Source organism: Hypanus sabinus, chromosome 14, assembly GCF_030144855.1.
Source record: "Hypanus sabinus isolate sHypSab1 chromosome 14, sHypSab1.hap1, whole genome shotgun sequence".
Lineage (NCBI taxonomy): Eukaryota > Metazoa > Chordata > Chondrichthyes > Myliobatiformes > Dasyatidae > Hypanus > Hypanus sabinus.
In genome coordinates, this window is record NC_082719.1 from 54,246,655 (window position 1) to 54,263,924 (window position 17,270).

Sequence of the window (17,270 nt, forward strand, 5' to 3'; positions counted from 1 at the left end):
ACCAACAGAAGGCAACTAAAAATGCTATAAGGAGAGAAAAGATGAAATTTTAAGGTAAGCTAGCCAATTATATCAAAGGGAGTACCACTTGTGGTTTTGAGATATATAAAGAGTAAAAGAGAGGTGCAATTGGATTTTGGACCATTGGAAAATTACACTGCAGAAATAGTAATGGGGAGTAAAGAAATGGCAGACAATTTTAATAAGTATTTTGTATCTGTCCCCACTGAGGAAGACTTGAGCAGTATGCCAAAAATTCAAGTGTGACAGGGAGCAGAAGGGAGTGTAGTTTCTAGTGAAGGTGCTTGGGAAGCTGAAAGGTCTGAAAGTAGATAAGTCACCTGGACCAGATGGACTGCACCACAAGGTTCTGAAAGAGGTACCTGAAGAGATTGTGGGACCATTTGTGATTATTTTTCAAGAATCACTAGATTCTGGAATGGCGCTGGAGGACTGGAAAACTGCAAATGTCACTCCACTCTTTAAAAAGGACAGAACACAGAAGAAAGGAAGTTGTACAACAACAAGCCTGACTTCAGTGCTTGGGAAGATGTTGGAGCCCATTATTGAGGACGAGGCTTTGGGGTACATGGAGGCACATGACAAAGTAGGGCAAAGTCAGCATGGAGAAAGTTTGCCTGACAAACTTGTTGGAATTCACTGAGGAAGTAACAAACAGGATAGACAAAGCAAAGTCAGTGGATGTTGGTCACTTGGATTTTCAGAAGGTCTTTGACAAGGTGTTGCACATGAGGCTTCTTAATAAGATAATAGCCCATGGAATTACAGGAAAGATACTAGTATGGATAGAAGATTGGCTGACTGGCAGGAGAACAAGAGTGGAAATAAATGGGGACTTTTCTGGTTGGCACCAGTGGCTAGTGGTCCTCCACAGCAGTTGGTATTGGGGACTGTGATTTTCATATGATATGTCAGCAATCTAAATAATGCAATTGATGGCTTTGTGGCTAAGTTTGCAGACAATTCAAAGACAGGTGGAGGGGCAGGTAGCATTGAGAAAGCAAAGGGTCTGCAGAAGGGCTTAGTCCAGGGGTGTCAAACTCATATTAGGTCACGGGCCGGATTGGGCAAAATGCAGCTTCATGCGGGCCGGATCAGTCGGGTGCGTGCGAACGCAGCTTTCTTTGCCTCCGTTTTTTCGGCCTTTTCTCATGTGTCTCAGTCTCTGCTATAACTACAAAGTGTTTCACTTCACAAATTCTGTTTCTTATGAAGAAGACTGCTGAGCAAACATTATTTTTATGATTGGTATTAACTTACAATCATAGGCTTCGTATCGCCGGGCCATTAATAATTAAAGTAATAGATCTATCTAAAATGATCTCGCGGGCCTTGAGTTTGACACCTATGGCTTAGTCAGATTGGGAGAATGGCAAAAAGTGGCAGATAGAGAACTTTGTAGGAAGGTTTATTGTTATGCATTTTAGTAGAAGGAATAAAGGTGCAGACTATTTTCAGTGCAGGGAGAAAATTCAACAATCAGAGATGCAAAGTGACTGGGGTGTGCAGAATCCCTCAAGGTTGACTTGTAGGTTGAGTCAGTGATAAGGATGGCAAATGCAATATTAGCATTTATTTCCAGAGGATGAGAATATAAAAGCAGGGATGTTATGCTGAAGTTTTATAAAGCAATAGTATTTTGGTCCCCTTATCTAGAAAAGGTATGCTGGCTTTGGAGAGGGTCCAGAGGATATTCATGAGAATGATTTTGGGAATGAAAGGGTTAACAGATGAGGAGCATTTGATGGCTCTGGGCTTGTACTCACTGGAGTTTAGAAGAATGGAGGGGGAATCTATTTGAAACCTATTGAATATTGGAAGGCCTAGCTATAGAGGATGTGCAGAGGATGTTTCCTATAGTGGGGGAGTCTAGAACCAGAGGACACAGCCTCAGAATAGACTCTATTCAATAGCGAGTTGGCCAGTTAGAACAAAGATGAGAAGGAATTTCTTTAACTAGATGATGGTGAATCCGTGGAATTCATTGCTATGGATGGCTGTGGAGGCCAAGTCACTGAATATATTTAAAGTGGAGGCTGATAGGTTTCTGATTAGTCAGGGCATCAAAGGATATGGAGAGAAGGCAGGAGAATGAGTTTGAGAGGGATAATAAATCCACCATGATAGAATGGTGGAGCTGACTTGATAGGCCATGTGGCCTAATTCTGCTCCTATGTTTTGTGGTTTTTTTGGTTTTACGGTAATCATCGGCACCAAGCTGTGTTCTATATTGAGGTCATGCACAGAGTTAGATTTTTCGAACTGTTTCTTAGGTTTTAGGAATGGTATTTAAGACCGAGAGGGATGTTAGAGATCAGGTTAGGTTTTAGGGACAGGGATGTGGCAGAAATAGATGTCAAGCCAGAGTCTAGGCCTCCTCTCCATGTCTGAAGGCCAGTGATATGAATGTGGGACATCCATGGTTGGCCCCCACCAGCTCATCGTGTTGTCAGTGGGTTTCACGATCAGAGCTCTGTGCAGAGAAGAGGGCTAGTGATCTCCTAGGTATGTGAGTCGTGAAAATGGAGTTTGAGGCCCTGTCATCTGTGAGTCTGGAATTCAAGGTCTAGAGTTTAGGATCCTCATTCATTGTCATTAGAATATGGGAGGAAACCGCTGGAGGAGCTGCTGGAGGAAGCCCACATGTTCACGGGCGAGGGCGTTCAAAGTCCTTACAGACTGTGTTGCAATTGAACTCTGAAATCCGAGGCCCTGAGCTATAATAGTGTTGCACTAACCGCTACACTACAGTACACTAGACATTCTGAAATGTGTATAATGGAAGGATGTGAAATACACACACACCCACCAACAAAGGGACAATTGCTTTACTAACTTCAAAGTATCACTGATTGCTATCTTGCAGTTTCGATTGACTATTAACACTTGAATTGTGAATGGCGGTTGCTTTTGCAAGTAAGGAATTCAAACAAACAGCTCACATAAGCAGGTCAATTCTGTATGAAATTTAGTATTTTTCTGTTCTAACTTCAGGGATGTGTGGGTGACAGGAGCCATGCTGTTCTCCTTGTGCACGAGTAAAATAAAGCACGATTGAGGAGTGAGTTTAGAGTCCAGTTAACCGGTGACAACATTTACTTGGAGGTTCCACCAAGATGGCTAACTCTTGACTTTGTTATACGAGAGAAAGGAATTCAGCTTTGATAGCTGATCAGTCATAAATCTGAGGCACAAGAGGCACTGCAGATGCTGGGAATCCACACTACATGCTGGAGGAGCTCAGCAGGTCAGGCGGTATCTATGGATGAGAATAGATAGATGGGGTTTTGGGCCAAGACCTTTCATCAGGTCACCATGCTCTTCTTGGGCACCAGTATAATTGAAGCCTACTTGAACAGGTGGGTACCACACACTGCTGAAGTGAGAGGTTAAAGATCTCAGTGAACACGAGAGCCAGTTATCAATGCAGGTCTTCAGTATGGGTACCCCATCTGGTCCGAATGCTTTCAATGGATTCACCCTCCTGAAGGCATGTCAGCTTCAAAGACTGAAATCCTAGGATCCTCAGGGGATGTGGGAATTTGCAATGGTTCCTCCATGTTCTGATTGTCAAAGTGAGCATAGGAAGAATTGAGCTCATCTGGAAGTAAAGCTCATTTTACTTGATTTTAGTCTGTAAGAGGTGATAGCCTTCAAGTCCTGCCACAGCTGTTGAGCATCCCTCCTTGATTCAAGCTTGGTCTGGCACTTCCACCTCACACTTGAAATGGCTTTCCAGAAATCGTACCAGCACCTCTTGTAACTCTTGATCGCCAGACTTGAATGCCTCTGATCTGGCCCTCAGCATATTTTGGATTTCATGGTTTATCCGGGGTTTTGCTGATTGGGGAAGACTCTGAATGATTTAATGGGGACACACTCATCTACTGCTGTTTTAATACAGTATTCATTCAGATCTTGAGATGAGTGCTGGACCACGGCCTAGTCCACAGTCTCAAAGCAATCCCATAAATGCTCTTCTTTCACTCATGACCACCTCTTTGTTGTCCTAATCTATTGAACTTTGCTCCTCAGCGTCTACATGGATACAGGTAGGAGAAGGACAGCCCTCCAAACTGCGTAACAGACCTATCTCCGCACAAGACAATATTGGATCATCTCATGTACTTGCCAGTCACTCGTCCCTTTTGAAGTAAACAGGTGAACATTCATATAATGAGTGAAAGCATGTAGCAGTATTGTACATCACCTGCACAAGCTCTAAAAGCCAACCATTAACAGATACTGAAAGCTCAGGAAATCATGCTGGTTGCAGAGTATTGGACCTACCAGCCAGAAGACTAAGATCCTACTGACAAAATAACTGCCTTGAGCCCCGGTAAGAGTGTCCGTTTCAGGTGCTGCTAGTGCATCCTGTATACTGCTTTGAAGGACTCCAGGGATGTCAACATGACTAACACAGCACACACTAGGCCACAGTGCCACCGGCACAGGGAACCAGTGAACAGAAGAACCTTGATGATAAGGAATAATTAATTGAATTTGATCATCGCTACCTGTGCCTTTAATTGGTCACTATGGGGTATATGTTTCAGATAGTCTGTGCATCTGCTTTCTGTCATGGTACAGAACTCCCTCGTGACACTAACACTCCTAACACTTTATGAATATGTGTGGTGTACTAATTGGTTGAGTTGTTGGGTGTGCTCTAGGGGCCTATACATTCAGAAGGAGGATTGCCAGTGTACTTTACCCCTGAATCATAGTGAGTTTGATTCTGTGTTTTACTTTGATAATATTAAAGCTGTGAATGAGGCACATGACTGTACTGCCCATAGAAGTAACTCTTGCCAATGCAACTCTTTTGAAGGATGGTATCAACCTTCCTACAACAGACTGCATAAATCCCCTGCTCTGAAGCTGCTTCAAGGGTGTGTTACTGTAACTACTCTAAGATAGGACTAGATTTGGATAACAGTATGTGCAGTGCCTATATCACTGGTGACCCTCTGAATTCTATTAACTGGACTAACTGGATATGTGGCAATCAAGCCTTTCACTGTCTTTCAGGGGTAGTTATTATAAAATAGGCTGGCTTTTGAGAGCATCAGTATAGTCTCAGCACTGGACAGATTAGCTACATGATATGAGCCAGGCCATCAATGTCATTACAATGGCAATCTGCACTGGGGCCCTTCAAAATCAATTAGCACTAGACAACTTCTTGGTGCTGCTTGTACCATTATTAACCAGGAGTGTTGCATGTGTGTTCTGATACACCTGTGAACATCACCAATTTAGCTGTGCATACCCAATTAGAAGCTGATAAGGTTAGGAAGACTGGGAAGGAGTTACATGGGACTCCATTGCCACCATGGGGACCCTGTAGCTGACTTCACTCTATCAGTAGTTGTAATACTCCCTGCTAATTGTAATACTCACCTTAAACTCTTGCCTGAGATCAGTCTGTGAAATGATTGCCCACAGAGCAGCTGCCTTCATCATGATCAAACAGCCGACTGTCCCTGATGAAATTGTGGTGGAGTTTCAGGGACTCTTGTGCTATTGAAATTTTGTAATGTTTGCGTTGACCTCTGCAGGACAAAAGGAGGGAGTGTGGAAGTTGCAGCCAGGCATGGTTAGCATGATGCCCAGGCAAGGATAGATTGCATATAGAATACAGACAGCCCAGAAAAGAAAGGTCATTGAAGAGCATAGCTTCCCTTTGCACAGCTGTTTACACTTACTGAAGACAAGATGAGAATATAACAAAACAATTCAAAACACTCACACTGACTAAGGGACAACTGTTTTACTAACTTCAAAGTATCATTGGTTGTTGGCTTGTAGGTTCTATGGACTGTCAACACTTCTTTTGTGAATGGTGATTAATCTTACAAGTATGGAATTCGAACACACAGTTTACCAAATATTCAGTATCCATAACTGCCAATCAATTTTGGATAAAAATAGCAGTTTTCTGTTCTGACTTCAGAACAGTATGGTGACTTGGGCCATGCTGTTCTTCAGGTGCACAAGTGAAATAAAGTATGGTTGAGGAATGAGTGCTTGAGTTCAGAGTCCAGTTAATTATCAATGACAGGGGTGGGAGGGAAGATCGAAACTTGTTTTGCTGATTGTAGTGTCCTGTGTTGTTCTACTGACATGCTAAAAGTACATAAGAAATAGGAGCAGGAGTAGGCCATCTGGCCGATTGAGCCTGCTCCACCATTCAAGAAGATTATGTTGTGCCAGAATGTATGGTGAAACTTGTAGGCTGCACCTGTCACATTGCTAGGTTGTATTGGTAGTTCAAGCAAATGACATGTTTCACTGTTTCTATGTACATATATGTGATAAATAAACAAATCTGAATCTAAAGGGAGAGTGTCCCTGTCCAATACAACATACGCCGAATACTCACTTGTGCCTGATCTACTGAAGAGGAGAGCCATGTGTTAATCTTCGATGACTTCTTCTTCCCTCAGTGGAATCCATGATAAGATCTTTGAACATGACAATGTTTTGTTTTCATCCTTTTCAGCTGCTGTGTAACAGCTCTGGTATATTAACCACATTTTAAAATGTCGATCTCAGTCAGTTCCTGCAATTTTTTTCTCAGAAACAGTCTTGACCTTATTAAAATGGCAGAATGTCACAGAATGATTTAAGATGTTTTTATTATGTGAACTTTGTTGTTATTAGATCTATGTGACAGGATTAGAAGACAGTTCGTTAAATTGTGAATGACCTAGGTGAAGACATGTTTGCCTTGTTGAAATGACACTTTTTAGATGGATCTTCAGGCTATGATTTGGATAGTTAAAACTCAGTGTGTCATCAAGTCAGCACATCACTTCTAGCTGTGCGCTCCACTCTTAACAATAGGATACTGTAAATCTTGTGAAAAAAAAAGACTTTTGTATAAATCTTCAACACAGGTATCTGAGAATTACGATTACAGTATAATTATTCATAAAACTAATGACAAAATGTTCCATCATAAATACATTATTATAGATTAATTAAAGTAATAAAATAATAATGGGATATTCTGGCAATAAAGATGTTGCTGCAGCTTGTGCTCACTATCATTTTGAAATACCAAACAGCAACTTTGGAGTTAAATGCAATATCATGAAGTGGCAGTCCATTTTACAGATTCTTCAGAAGTTCAAAATCTTATGATTAGATCTGGCTTTAAATAAATTTGTTCAATTTAGTTGAAGAAATTTCCTCACATTTCAGGCCTACAGGGCAGACCCCTTATTTTAAGCCAGTGGTTCCAATGCCAGTCCAACTAAGAAAAAACAGTCACTTATCCTCCATCCCATAAAGAAGTGTTCTGTAGCCAGTTTTCTTTCTTTTAGTTTTAAAAAAGCCTCCAACTTGAAATTTTGAAAGCCTCTTTCTACAGCTGCTCCCTGACATGCTAAATATTTCAAGCATTTTGTACTTTTTTTATTTCAGATTTCCAGCATCTGCGCTTATTTGATTTTCATTCACATTGAACAAAAATCCCTCAGAATTTTACATTTCAATGAGGTCAGCACTCGTTCTATTAGAATACAAGAATTACCAAATAGCCAGCATAGGGCAATTCTGTCATCCAAAGGATGGATGAATGGTTAAAGGAACATCAGAACACTGATGGATGGTCAGGGCCTAATGAAGGATGGTCAGGGGTAGATGTCTGAACCTAGTACAGGTGGTCAGGGGAAACGTCAAAGCCAGTAAGGCAATGATCAGGGCCAATGATGGATTGACGAAAGGAGCTATCAACCTGCAAAAATGGTGAGTGTGAAACACTAGAGCCCAGTTAAGGATGGTCCGGGAAGAGACATCAGAGTACAATAATGGACAGTTTGCCAAACTCTCAGTAATTTCTCCAATGAAGGCATGTAAACCCTTCACATCTTGTCACTTATCACTTTTAATGTGGATCAATTTGCTCCCTCTCCTCCAGCCCTTCCAGCAAGACTGTGTCTGTTTTGCACTCATGACACTAGTTGATATGTATTTCTGAATATGAAATACTGTCTATACCAGCCCAGACTTCTGAATGTGCTGAATTTAGCTCTGCATTAGGAGTGCCTACTTTGATATTGATTGAAATGGACAGTACAATACATTGTTTTATATGCATGAAAGGGATTCAAATAATAAAATACTAGAACTGATGACAAGTAAAATAAAATTCCTGAAACAATTTTTAAAATTTTAATATTTTTTAAGTACTGCCCCTAAAACACTGTAAAATTATGTACAGATCATGGTACATAAAATAATGCTATAAGTGCTGTTAGTTAGTCTAGAAAATCAAGAGTACAAGTCTGGAAGGCAAAATACCGAATGCCAAAAAGGTCTGATTCCTTTCTCAATGTTACCTAAAGTATATACACTATTTGAGGGTCTGAAAAATAGATCTCACACTGCCCATTTCTAGGCCACAGTGCCTTGAAAAAACTATTCAGCCCCACAACTACGTTCACATTTTACTGTCTCATTTTCTAAATTTAAAATATTCTGAAGCAGGATTTTTGAGCTAATCTACAAAACATTGTGCAAATCATGTCAATTCAAAATCCAAATCCTGTCAACCATTAACTAAAAATTAAAAACCAAAATTATGAAGCTGAGAAAAGTATTCATCCCCTTTGTAATTGTTATACTAACTTTCCTCAGGTGCAATATACTGTTACCTTACCAACCCACCTGATTTGTTGATGTAGAAATTCTGTTTTCAATGAATTCACCAGAATAAATATCCCTTCTCTCTGAAAAGTCCAACAGTATGGTAGATTTTCAACAGACTGAACCAAAATTAAGACAAAAGAACATTCACAACAAGTTGGGGAAAGTATGATAAGCATAAAACTGGAGAAGGGTACAAGACCATCTCAAAGTTACTGAACACACCTTGGAGCTCAGTACAGTCCATTGTGGAAAAAGTGGAACCACAACGACATTAAACCTAGCCCCTCTAAACCTAGCCACCAGAGAAGAATGGTACTTGAAAGAGTGGCTACTGTGATGTCAACAGTCACTCTGAAGGAGTTGCAGAAGTCAATGTCTGCAACTAGAGATGAAGTTCATGGCTCTGCAATCTCCAACACTTTTCACATAAAGGGTATTTATGAAAAAATAAACCTTATCCATAAAGACTTTGCAAAGCATCACTTAGAAGATACTATTAGGATGTGGAAGGTCTTGTGGTCAGGTGAGACTAATATGGAATCTTTTGGCCTCAACACTAAGTAGTACATGTGGAGTAAATTTAATACTGTGTATCAGCCAGGGTACGCCATCCCCACTGGTGGATGTAATATCGTGCTAGGGGATGCTTTTCAGCAGCAGGAACTGGAAATCTGGTCAGGATTGAAGGGAAGATGAATGCTGCTAAATACAGAGAGATCCTGAATAAAAAAAATTGCTAACCTCAGACAGAAGGCATAAACTAGGGATGAAGTTTGTCTTTCAGCAGGGCAACGGCCCAAAGCACACTGCCAGAACAACCATGGACTGGCATCAAATGAAGAAAACTAATATCCTTGAGTGGCCCAGTCAAAGTCCTGACCTTAACCCAATCAAACATTTCTGGCAAGCCTTCAAGATTGCTGTCTGCCGCTCCACAACTGGCACAGCTTGAGCAACTTTGCAAGGAGAAATGGGTAAATCTTGCTCCATCTCATAGTGCGAAGTTAATAGAGACTTATCCTAAAAGACTGCAGGAGGTAATAGCTGCAAGAGGTGGTTCAACTAAGTACTGAGCAAAAGGGGATGAATACTTCTGAGCTGCTGATATTTCAGTTTTTGAAGTTTTAGTTTTTCTTGCTCTACAGTTTTCCCTCTTTTTTTGGGGGGGGGGCCTTACTGTGAAAAAAGGATCATGGAATTCCCAAATAAAAATTCTCAGTTAAATTGATCAAAATCCCTGGCTGTAATACTCATTGTGTGAATACTTCTACAAGGCACTGTAAGTAATTAAAATGATAACCTGATCTTGAATAAGTTGCCCTGAATAAATTCCACATTGTAATTAAGAACAAATTAGAATATCATCATTCCTAAATTCACAGGTACAGAACTCTATTTTGCACGGCTACCTAGTAGCTGCCTGATAAGCTTAGCCTTGTACAAGCTCCATTCTTGTTCTCTAGCAAAGTTCTCCCTGATAACTTGTTCATTCGGGTATGTGTTCACCAACTCCAATGCAACTTGCCTTGACTTTTCTGGAGCCTCACCCAAGAACAGCTTCCTTGGGACGAAAATACATTCAGCTCCATCACTAACCTGAAAGTAGATGAATAGTCTACTGATTACAGAATAATTATAAAGATAGTCAAATTAATAAATTTTCCCTACCTGGTACACAAGAACATTATACAATAAACCAAGTTTTACTCACCTCAACACTTCTTTCAGTAATCTAGTTTAAGTTTATTTGTTGATGGATGATAGACATCTTTGGTAAAACCAGCATCCTTTATATTTTGCTCATGAACTGAGGAGGCAGTTCTAGAGTTAACCAGGTTGGTGGGTTCAGAGTCACATACAGGCCAGGCAAGAAGTGTACAGCAGATTTCCGTCCTTCATTGTAAGGGATTCATGAAGTGGATGGGTTTTTTACAACAAGCCGATGGTTTCCTCTATATCATTACTGGGATTGACTATATCCTCCAGATTCATTTACTTACTCAAATTTAAATTCCCAAATGTTACACTAGAATTGGAACTCATGTCTCTGAAAATTAATGCTCTAAAAACCACAACTTCCCTTCTGCTTATTTGAAAAATTGGCACATTGGCCTTCATAAATTCGAGTATTGAGTACAGGAGTTGAATTCTCATGTTGAAGTTGTACAAGGTGTTGGTGAGGCCTTATCTGGAGTACTGTGTGCAGTTCTGGTCACCGACCTACAGGAAATATATCAATAAGATTGAAAGAGTACAGAGAAAATTTACAAGGATGTTGCCAGGTCTGAGGACCTGTGTTATAAGGAAATGTTGAACAGGTTAGGACTTTATACCCTGGAGCATAGGAGAATAAAGCAGCATTTGATAGAGGTATAGAAAATTCTCACTTCTCAAATGTTCTCACTTCTTGATCAGTTTAGCCAGTTTTCTGGCTATAAACTTAATTTACATAAGAGTGAACTTTTCCCAATTAATAAAGAAGCACTAGAATTAGCATTTCGTGACCTCCCTTTTAAAGTAGTTCATAATCAATTTACTTATCTTGGGATTACAGTTACCAGGAAGTTTAAAGATCTTCTTCGTGAAAATTTTGCCAATCTCTTACATACTGCAAAACAGAGTCTGTCACAATGGTCATCTCTATGTCTTTTGTAGGTCGTATTAATGTTGTTAAAATGTATGTTCTCCCTAAATATTTATATTTATTTCAATCAATCCCAATTTTTATTCCTAAAACTTTTTTTGATTCCTTAAACTGTATTATTTTGTCATATCTGTGGAAGAATAAGCGTTCTGGAATTAATAAAGTTTATCTCCAAAAATCTAAAAAAGAGGGTGGCATGGCCTTACCTAACTTTTGTTTATATTATTGGGCAGCTAATATACGTTGCACTACCTTTTGGTCTTTTTTTCATAGCCAACCTGAGTGCCCTAATTGGGTGGCAATGGAGTTGAATTCCACTAAAGATTTATCTATTTCTGCACTTCTTGGCTCTGCACTCCCTAGTAGTTTGTCTAGATTAATTGTTAATCCTCTTGTTAGACACACTTTGCCAATATGGGCTCAGTTTAGGAAATTTTATGGTTTCTATGGTTTTTCTTCTTCTAGTCCTGTCTTACATAATCACCTTTTTTTACCAACTATGTATGATTCAACATTCCATGATTGGTATAGGAAGGGCATTAGACATTTCGAAGATCTTTTTATTGATAATCGCTTTGCATTTTTCAACAGCTCTCTGCTAAGTTCAATCTGCCTAATGCCCATTTTTTTAGATATCTCCAAATTAGACACTTTATTAATCCTTTAATTCCTAACTTCCCTGAAATGCCTGAGAAAAATGTTATGGATTTATTTCTTTCTATTAATCCACTGGGTAAAGGTTTAATATCATTTATTTGTGATAAATTAGCATTCTTACGGCGTGCCCCTGTGGATAAAATTAGAATGGCTTGGGAGCATGATTTAAATACCTCCTTATCTGATGAGACTTGGGACTCGATTTTCAAATCGGTTAATTCAACCTCTCTTTGTGCTCGCCATTGCCTTTTACAGTTTAAGATTGTTCATAGAGCCCATATGTCTAAATCTAAATTATCTCGATTTTACCCTAATATTAGTCCTCTTTGTGATAAATACAAAAGGGGCGAGGCCTCTCTTATTCATATTAACTGGTCCTGTCCTAGCTTAGAGAAATTTTGGAAAGATGTCTTCATAACTTTATCATATATTCTGAATCACCACTTAGAACCTAACCCATTAATTGCTTTGTTTGGTTTTTAGGGTGAGACAGATATATGTTTGAGTTCAACTAAGTGTCGAAGATTATCTTTTGCTTCTCTCCTGGCTAGACGTTTAATCCTCCTTAGATGGAGAGATGTTGCCCCGCCCACACACGCTCAATGGCTTAATGATATTATGTCCTGCTTAGACCTTGAAAAAATTCATTATTCAGTTCTTAATTCAGATATAAAGTTCCATAAGGTCTGGGGACCTTTTATTGAGTACTTTCATAACCTTCCTCTTAACTACGGTTTTTTTCCCGGTCCCTTGCTTTCAGATCGTTTTTTTTTTGGTAGTAGGCATTATTATCTTCTGTTTTTAAGTGTATTTGCAGTTTTGGGGGTTTGAATGTCCTGATTTATTCTCTCTATATTGTGTCGTGGTTGGTCTGGAGTTTTTTTTGTTGCGGGGCTTGGGGAGGATACTAACTTTACATGACTTCAATTTGGGTGCTTTCTCAATTATCTTTTTTGTATTATATTATTATTGTATGTTTATTTTTGCACGGTATTAATTTTCTTCATTTTGGTTTGGGGTTTTTTCCTATCTGTAGTGATGAAGAAAATGCATTAAAAAAAACAATAAAAAAAAGAAAATTATGAGGGGTATAGATAGGGTAAATGCAAGCAGGTTTTTTCCACTGTGGTTGGGTGAGACTAGGAGTCAAGGTCATGGGTTAAGGGTGAAACATGAAGGATAGCATAAGCAGGAGTTTCTTCACTCAGAGGGTGGAACGAGCTGCCATTGCAAGTGGTGGATGTGGGTTTGATTTCAACATTTTTGGATAGTTTGGATAGGTACATTGATGGGATCTATGATCTATGTCTAAACCAATTTAGAATCCAAAACATCATCTCCCTAGATCCCATGTGCCCTATCCTTCAAGATCAGCCTATCATCAGGGACCTTGTCAAAAGCTTTACTGAAGTCAATGCATAGAGCATCCAGCCCCCCCCCCACCCTCATAAATCATCTTTATCAACTACTCAAAAAGCTCAATAAAATTTGTAAGATATACCTGCCCTGAAAAAAGTAATACTGATTATCCCCAATTGGTCTATACTTTCCCAGATGAAAATAGATCCCATCCTGAATAATCTTCTCCAATAATTCCCCTACCCCTGATACAAGGTTCACTGGCCTATAATTCCCTACAGCCCTTCGTAAGCAGAGGAAAAACACTGGATATTCTCTAGTCCTCTGGGATCTCACCTGTATGCAAAGATGATACAGAGATCTATGTCAAGACCCCAACAATCTTACCTCTTTCTTCTTTCAATAATATGGGATAGATCCCATCAGGCTCTGGGGATATCCACCTTAATGCTCTTCAAGCGGTCAAACACCTCCTTCTTCTTGATATTAAGATGCCCTAGAATATCAGCCTACCCCTTCATAATCCTGTTATTTTCCATGTTGTTATCCTTGAGAATACCAATGTGAAGTATCCACCCAATTCCACTGGTTCAAGGCAAAAATTCCCTCCTTTGTCCTTGAGTGACCCTACCCTATATCGATAAAATGCCTTGGGATTATTCCTAATCTTACTTGGCAGGGACATTTTGCAGCTCCCTTTAGGCCTCCTGCTTCTTTAAAATTCAAAGGCCCATTCCAATTTCAGAGCAGCTAACAAAAGATGCTGGAGGAACTAATAGGCCAGGCAGCATCTATGGAGGAAGATAAAATAGTCAACATTTTCTTCTGCACCTATTGTCTATTGTCTATTTTGGGTTCAGACTGTTTATCAGGACCTCTGTTCAATGTCACCTTTCTAAACCTTATATATACTTTCTTCTGTGTCTTGACTAAATATGCAATACTCTTGTCATCTGAGATTCCTGAACCTTGTCATACTTCTCCTTCCTCACGGGAACATACTTCTCCTGAATCCTGACCAGCCAGTCTTCAAACAACCCCTACAGGTCAGATGTTGACCTGCAAATTAACAGCTCCTCCCAAGCTTATCTCCCCAGCCTTCACTTTTCAAATAACCTCTCCCAGTTTTGCACTTTTGCCTGATGTCCATTCTTATCCACAATTATCAAAAAAAGTAAACTTATCACTGTTCCCAAAAGGGTCTCCCACTGAAACTCTGACCACCTGGACAGGCTTATTTACCAATAACAGGTCTATTATGTCCTTCCGCCCTGATTGTCAAGAAACCCTCCTGGACTCACCTCCCCATGCAAGCATACCCAGAAGCAGAAAAATATTTTGTACTTGTACAATAGTTCCATTTAATATCAGATAATATATACAATATACAACCTGAAATTCTTACTCTCCACAGTCATCCTCAAAACAGAAGGGTACCCCAAAGAATGAGTGACAGTAAAAAAAAATGTTAAAATCCCAAAGCCTCCACTGCTCCCCCTCCCACACATCAACCCTCCCCATCCCCCACTCACTACAGCAAAAAAGCAGCAGCACCCACCACCCACCAAACAAGCAATAGCAAAGCCCCCAAGAGAGACCATGATCTGCAGTACAACCACAACTAAGCGGTCACCCGACAATTCAACATTCCACAAGGAGGAGAATGTACTTAATCATTTCTCTGCTAAATTAATCAAATTACTAAGACTACTAGCTCCAACAAGAAATAATTCATACAAGTTTCAATTACATATACAAAACTGTACCACAGGTACAGATAGTGGAGTGGATGAAAAATATTCACTCTGATCTCCAACGATCGAATTTCCTATTAAACTCCAACTGAAATCCAGAGGATTGGAAAGCAAATGAGTTACTAACATCCAGGAGATAATCAACTATTAATAACAAGAACTGTAAATATAAACAACACAGCCTGTAACAGTGTAGGAGGATATTTGGAACATGACAGTGAAATAATACTTTTCTCTGCAACTAGACTATCACTTCATAAACTATCCCTTGGCTAAAATAATTTTCATCCTTTGGGATATTGCCCAAGGTGAGCACCAAGGGAAATTGATTCTTTGTATTGTATGCAATAAAATTCATAATACAAGAATAACACTAACTGGATGATAACAAAAAAATCATTACTGTGGCAATTCACTGAATAATTTTATATGCTAAAAGTTGCATCTATTTAAATGTTTAAATGAATTGCAGCTTAACATCATTCACCACAATAATTTATTTGAAAAATCCAGGAGATACATCAAATAGAGAAACAGAGATAAGTATAATTATTTATAACTGTGATTATTTCCATAAATAAAATTAGTGAAAAGGTCATTATAATTGAAAATAAATCTAATCTATTTTGTAGGACAGGACTAAGGGAATAGTTAATAAATATTACATTAACAACCCATAGTGAACTATTTATTTTTCCTGGAGTAAGAGAGTCCCACACCACATAGATGATCTTTTAGGTCTACCATGTCTATGTCAACAATCAAGTACCCATCCATATCAATCCCATAGATTTCTTTGCCTTGTTGATATAAGTGCTCATCTAGATTCTTTTGAAATGTGTGAGATTATCTGCCTCCACCACTAACTCATCATGTTCCTAATGTCAACTATCCTCCAGATGAAAAAGAAATCTTCCCTTTAAACCTCCTACTGTTTAGCCCAACCCCTCCTGCGGTTATAAACACTTCAGCTAAGGGGAAGAATTTAGAGCTGCCAGGATCATGGGTTGGTTTTGTATTTACTGCCACTAAGGCTGCTTCAGTGTTTGGTCTCAGTGCTGCTTTATGTCTGATCTCATGGGCCTTCTTCCCAACCAGAAACAAGGGGCGAAGAAACCTAGAGACAAGAGCTGCTTGCCAGAGAGATGGAAAGAGGAAAGGTGCTCTGGGTAGCAGAAGTGATAACACAAGAGCATTTCTAGAGACATGCTCCCATCTGCAGTTTTTTTTTGAAGAGTAATTATAGCCACACAGGATAAAAGCAGGCATTTCAACTCAAACACATTGGCTAGCAAGCACCCATTTACACTAATCTTACACTAATTTTGTTTTGTTCTTCCCACCTGCCTTTCAATTCCTCCTGGATTCTACCACAAAGCTGCACAATAGAATCATTCCCAATAGCCAATTAACCTACAAAAATACACATCTTCGTGGGTGGAAACCATATCACCTAGATAAAACCCATGCAGGCACAGGGAGAGCTCGAATGTTTCATAAGTTCAGCAGTCAAGCTCGTAAGTATGTGGGAGCAGCACTACTTTTCATTACGATTTCAGATCACCTTCTGCAGGAACTACTAAATCACTCTGTGGACCTCTGGAATCATGTGCATTTCAATCTGTAGCATTCCAGCTGAAGTCAGCTGTTATTCATAATATTTGGAGTTAATAATTCTCAAATAAAGAGCAGCAGGTCATGCAGATGTATGGATTTACATGGATTTCAGGGAATCATAGAATAGTATTTTGTACACATGAAAGCCTCAAGTTGTTCATGAACTTATTGTGCTATTGGGAACCTTACATGACTCTTTCATTTTGAGTCTCAATGCTTTGGATGCTAAGGAACATGTTGGTGAAGCCAGACTTCCTCCATCCTCTTAGAGATTTCAAGCACGCTTTCAAGGAGGCTTAACAATGATCCAAGCATCTCAAAGTGTAGGAGCAATAGTCTTCATCTGTGAGATACTCTAAGAATGTCTGAGTCCTCCAGAGCAGAACCAATGTGCACCTTCATGCACTGGGGAAGCTAGCACATAAGCCACACAATTTTTTGGCTGGAATGCTGTCCACTTGCACCTGGTGACACAGCCTGTGCAGACCTTACACTTCTAACATCTGAGTTGATGGTTACAGGAGTCAGGTGGAGAGACATCTTATTCATTTTCTATCTGT

General features: G+C 39.6%; 1 protein-coding gene across 3 annotated transcripts in view; it reads right to left on the reverse strand.

Annotated features, from left to right (window-relative positions):
• Positions 1-6,663: 6,663 nt before the first annotated feature.
• The window catches only part of LOC132404769 (uncharacterized), a 75,850-nt gene continuing 65,243 nt past the window's right edge, over positions 6,664-17,270 (reverse strand). For all 3 annotated transcript variants that reach the window (XM_059989235.1, XM_059989233.1, XM_059989234.1), the window contains exon 19: positions 6,664-10,275. In XM_059989235.1, the coding sequence (XP_059845218.1) occupies positions 10,072-10,275 (204 nt within the window). In that variant the 3' untranslated portion in view covers positions 6,664-10,071. The remainder of the gene's footprint in view (positions 10,276-17,270) is intronic.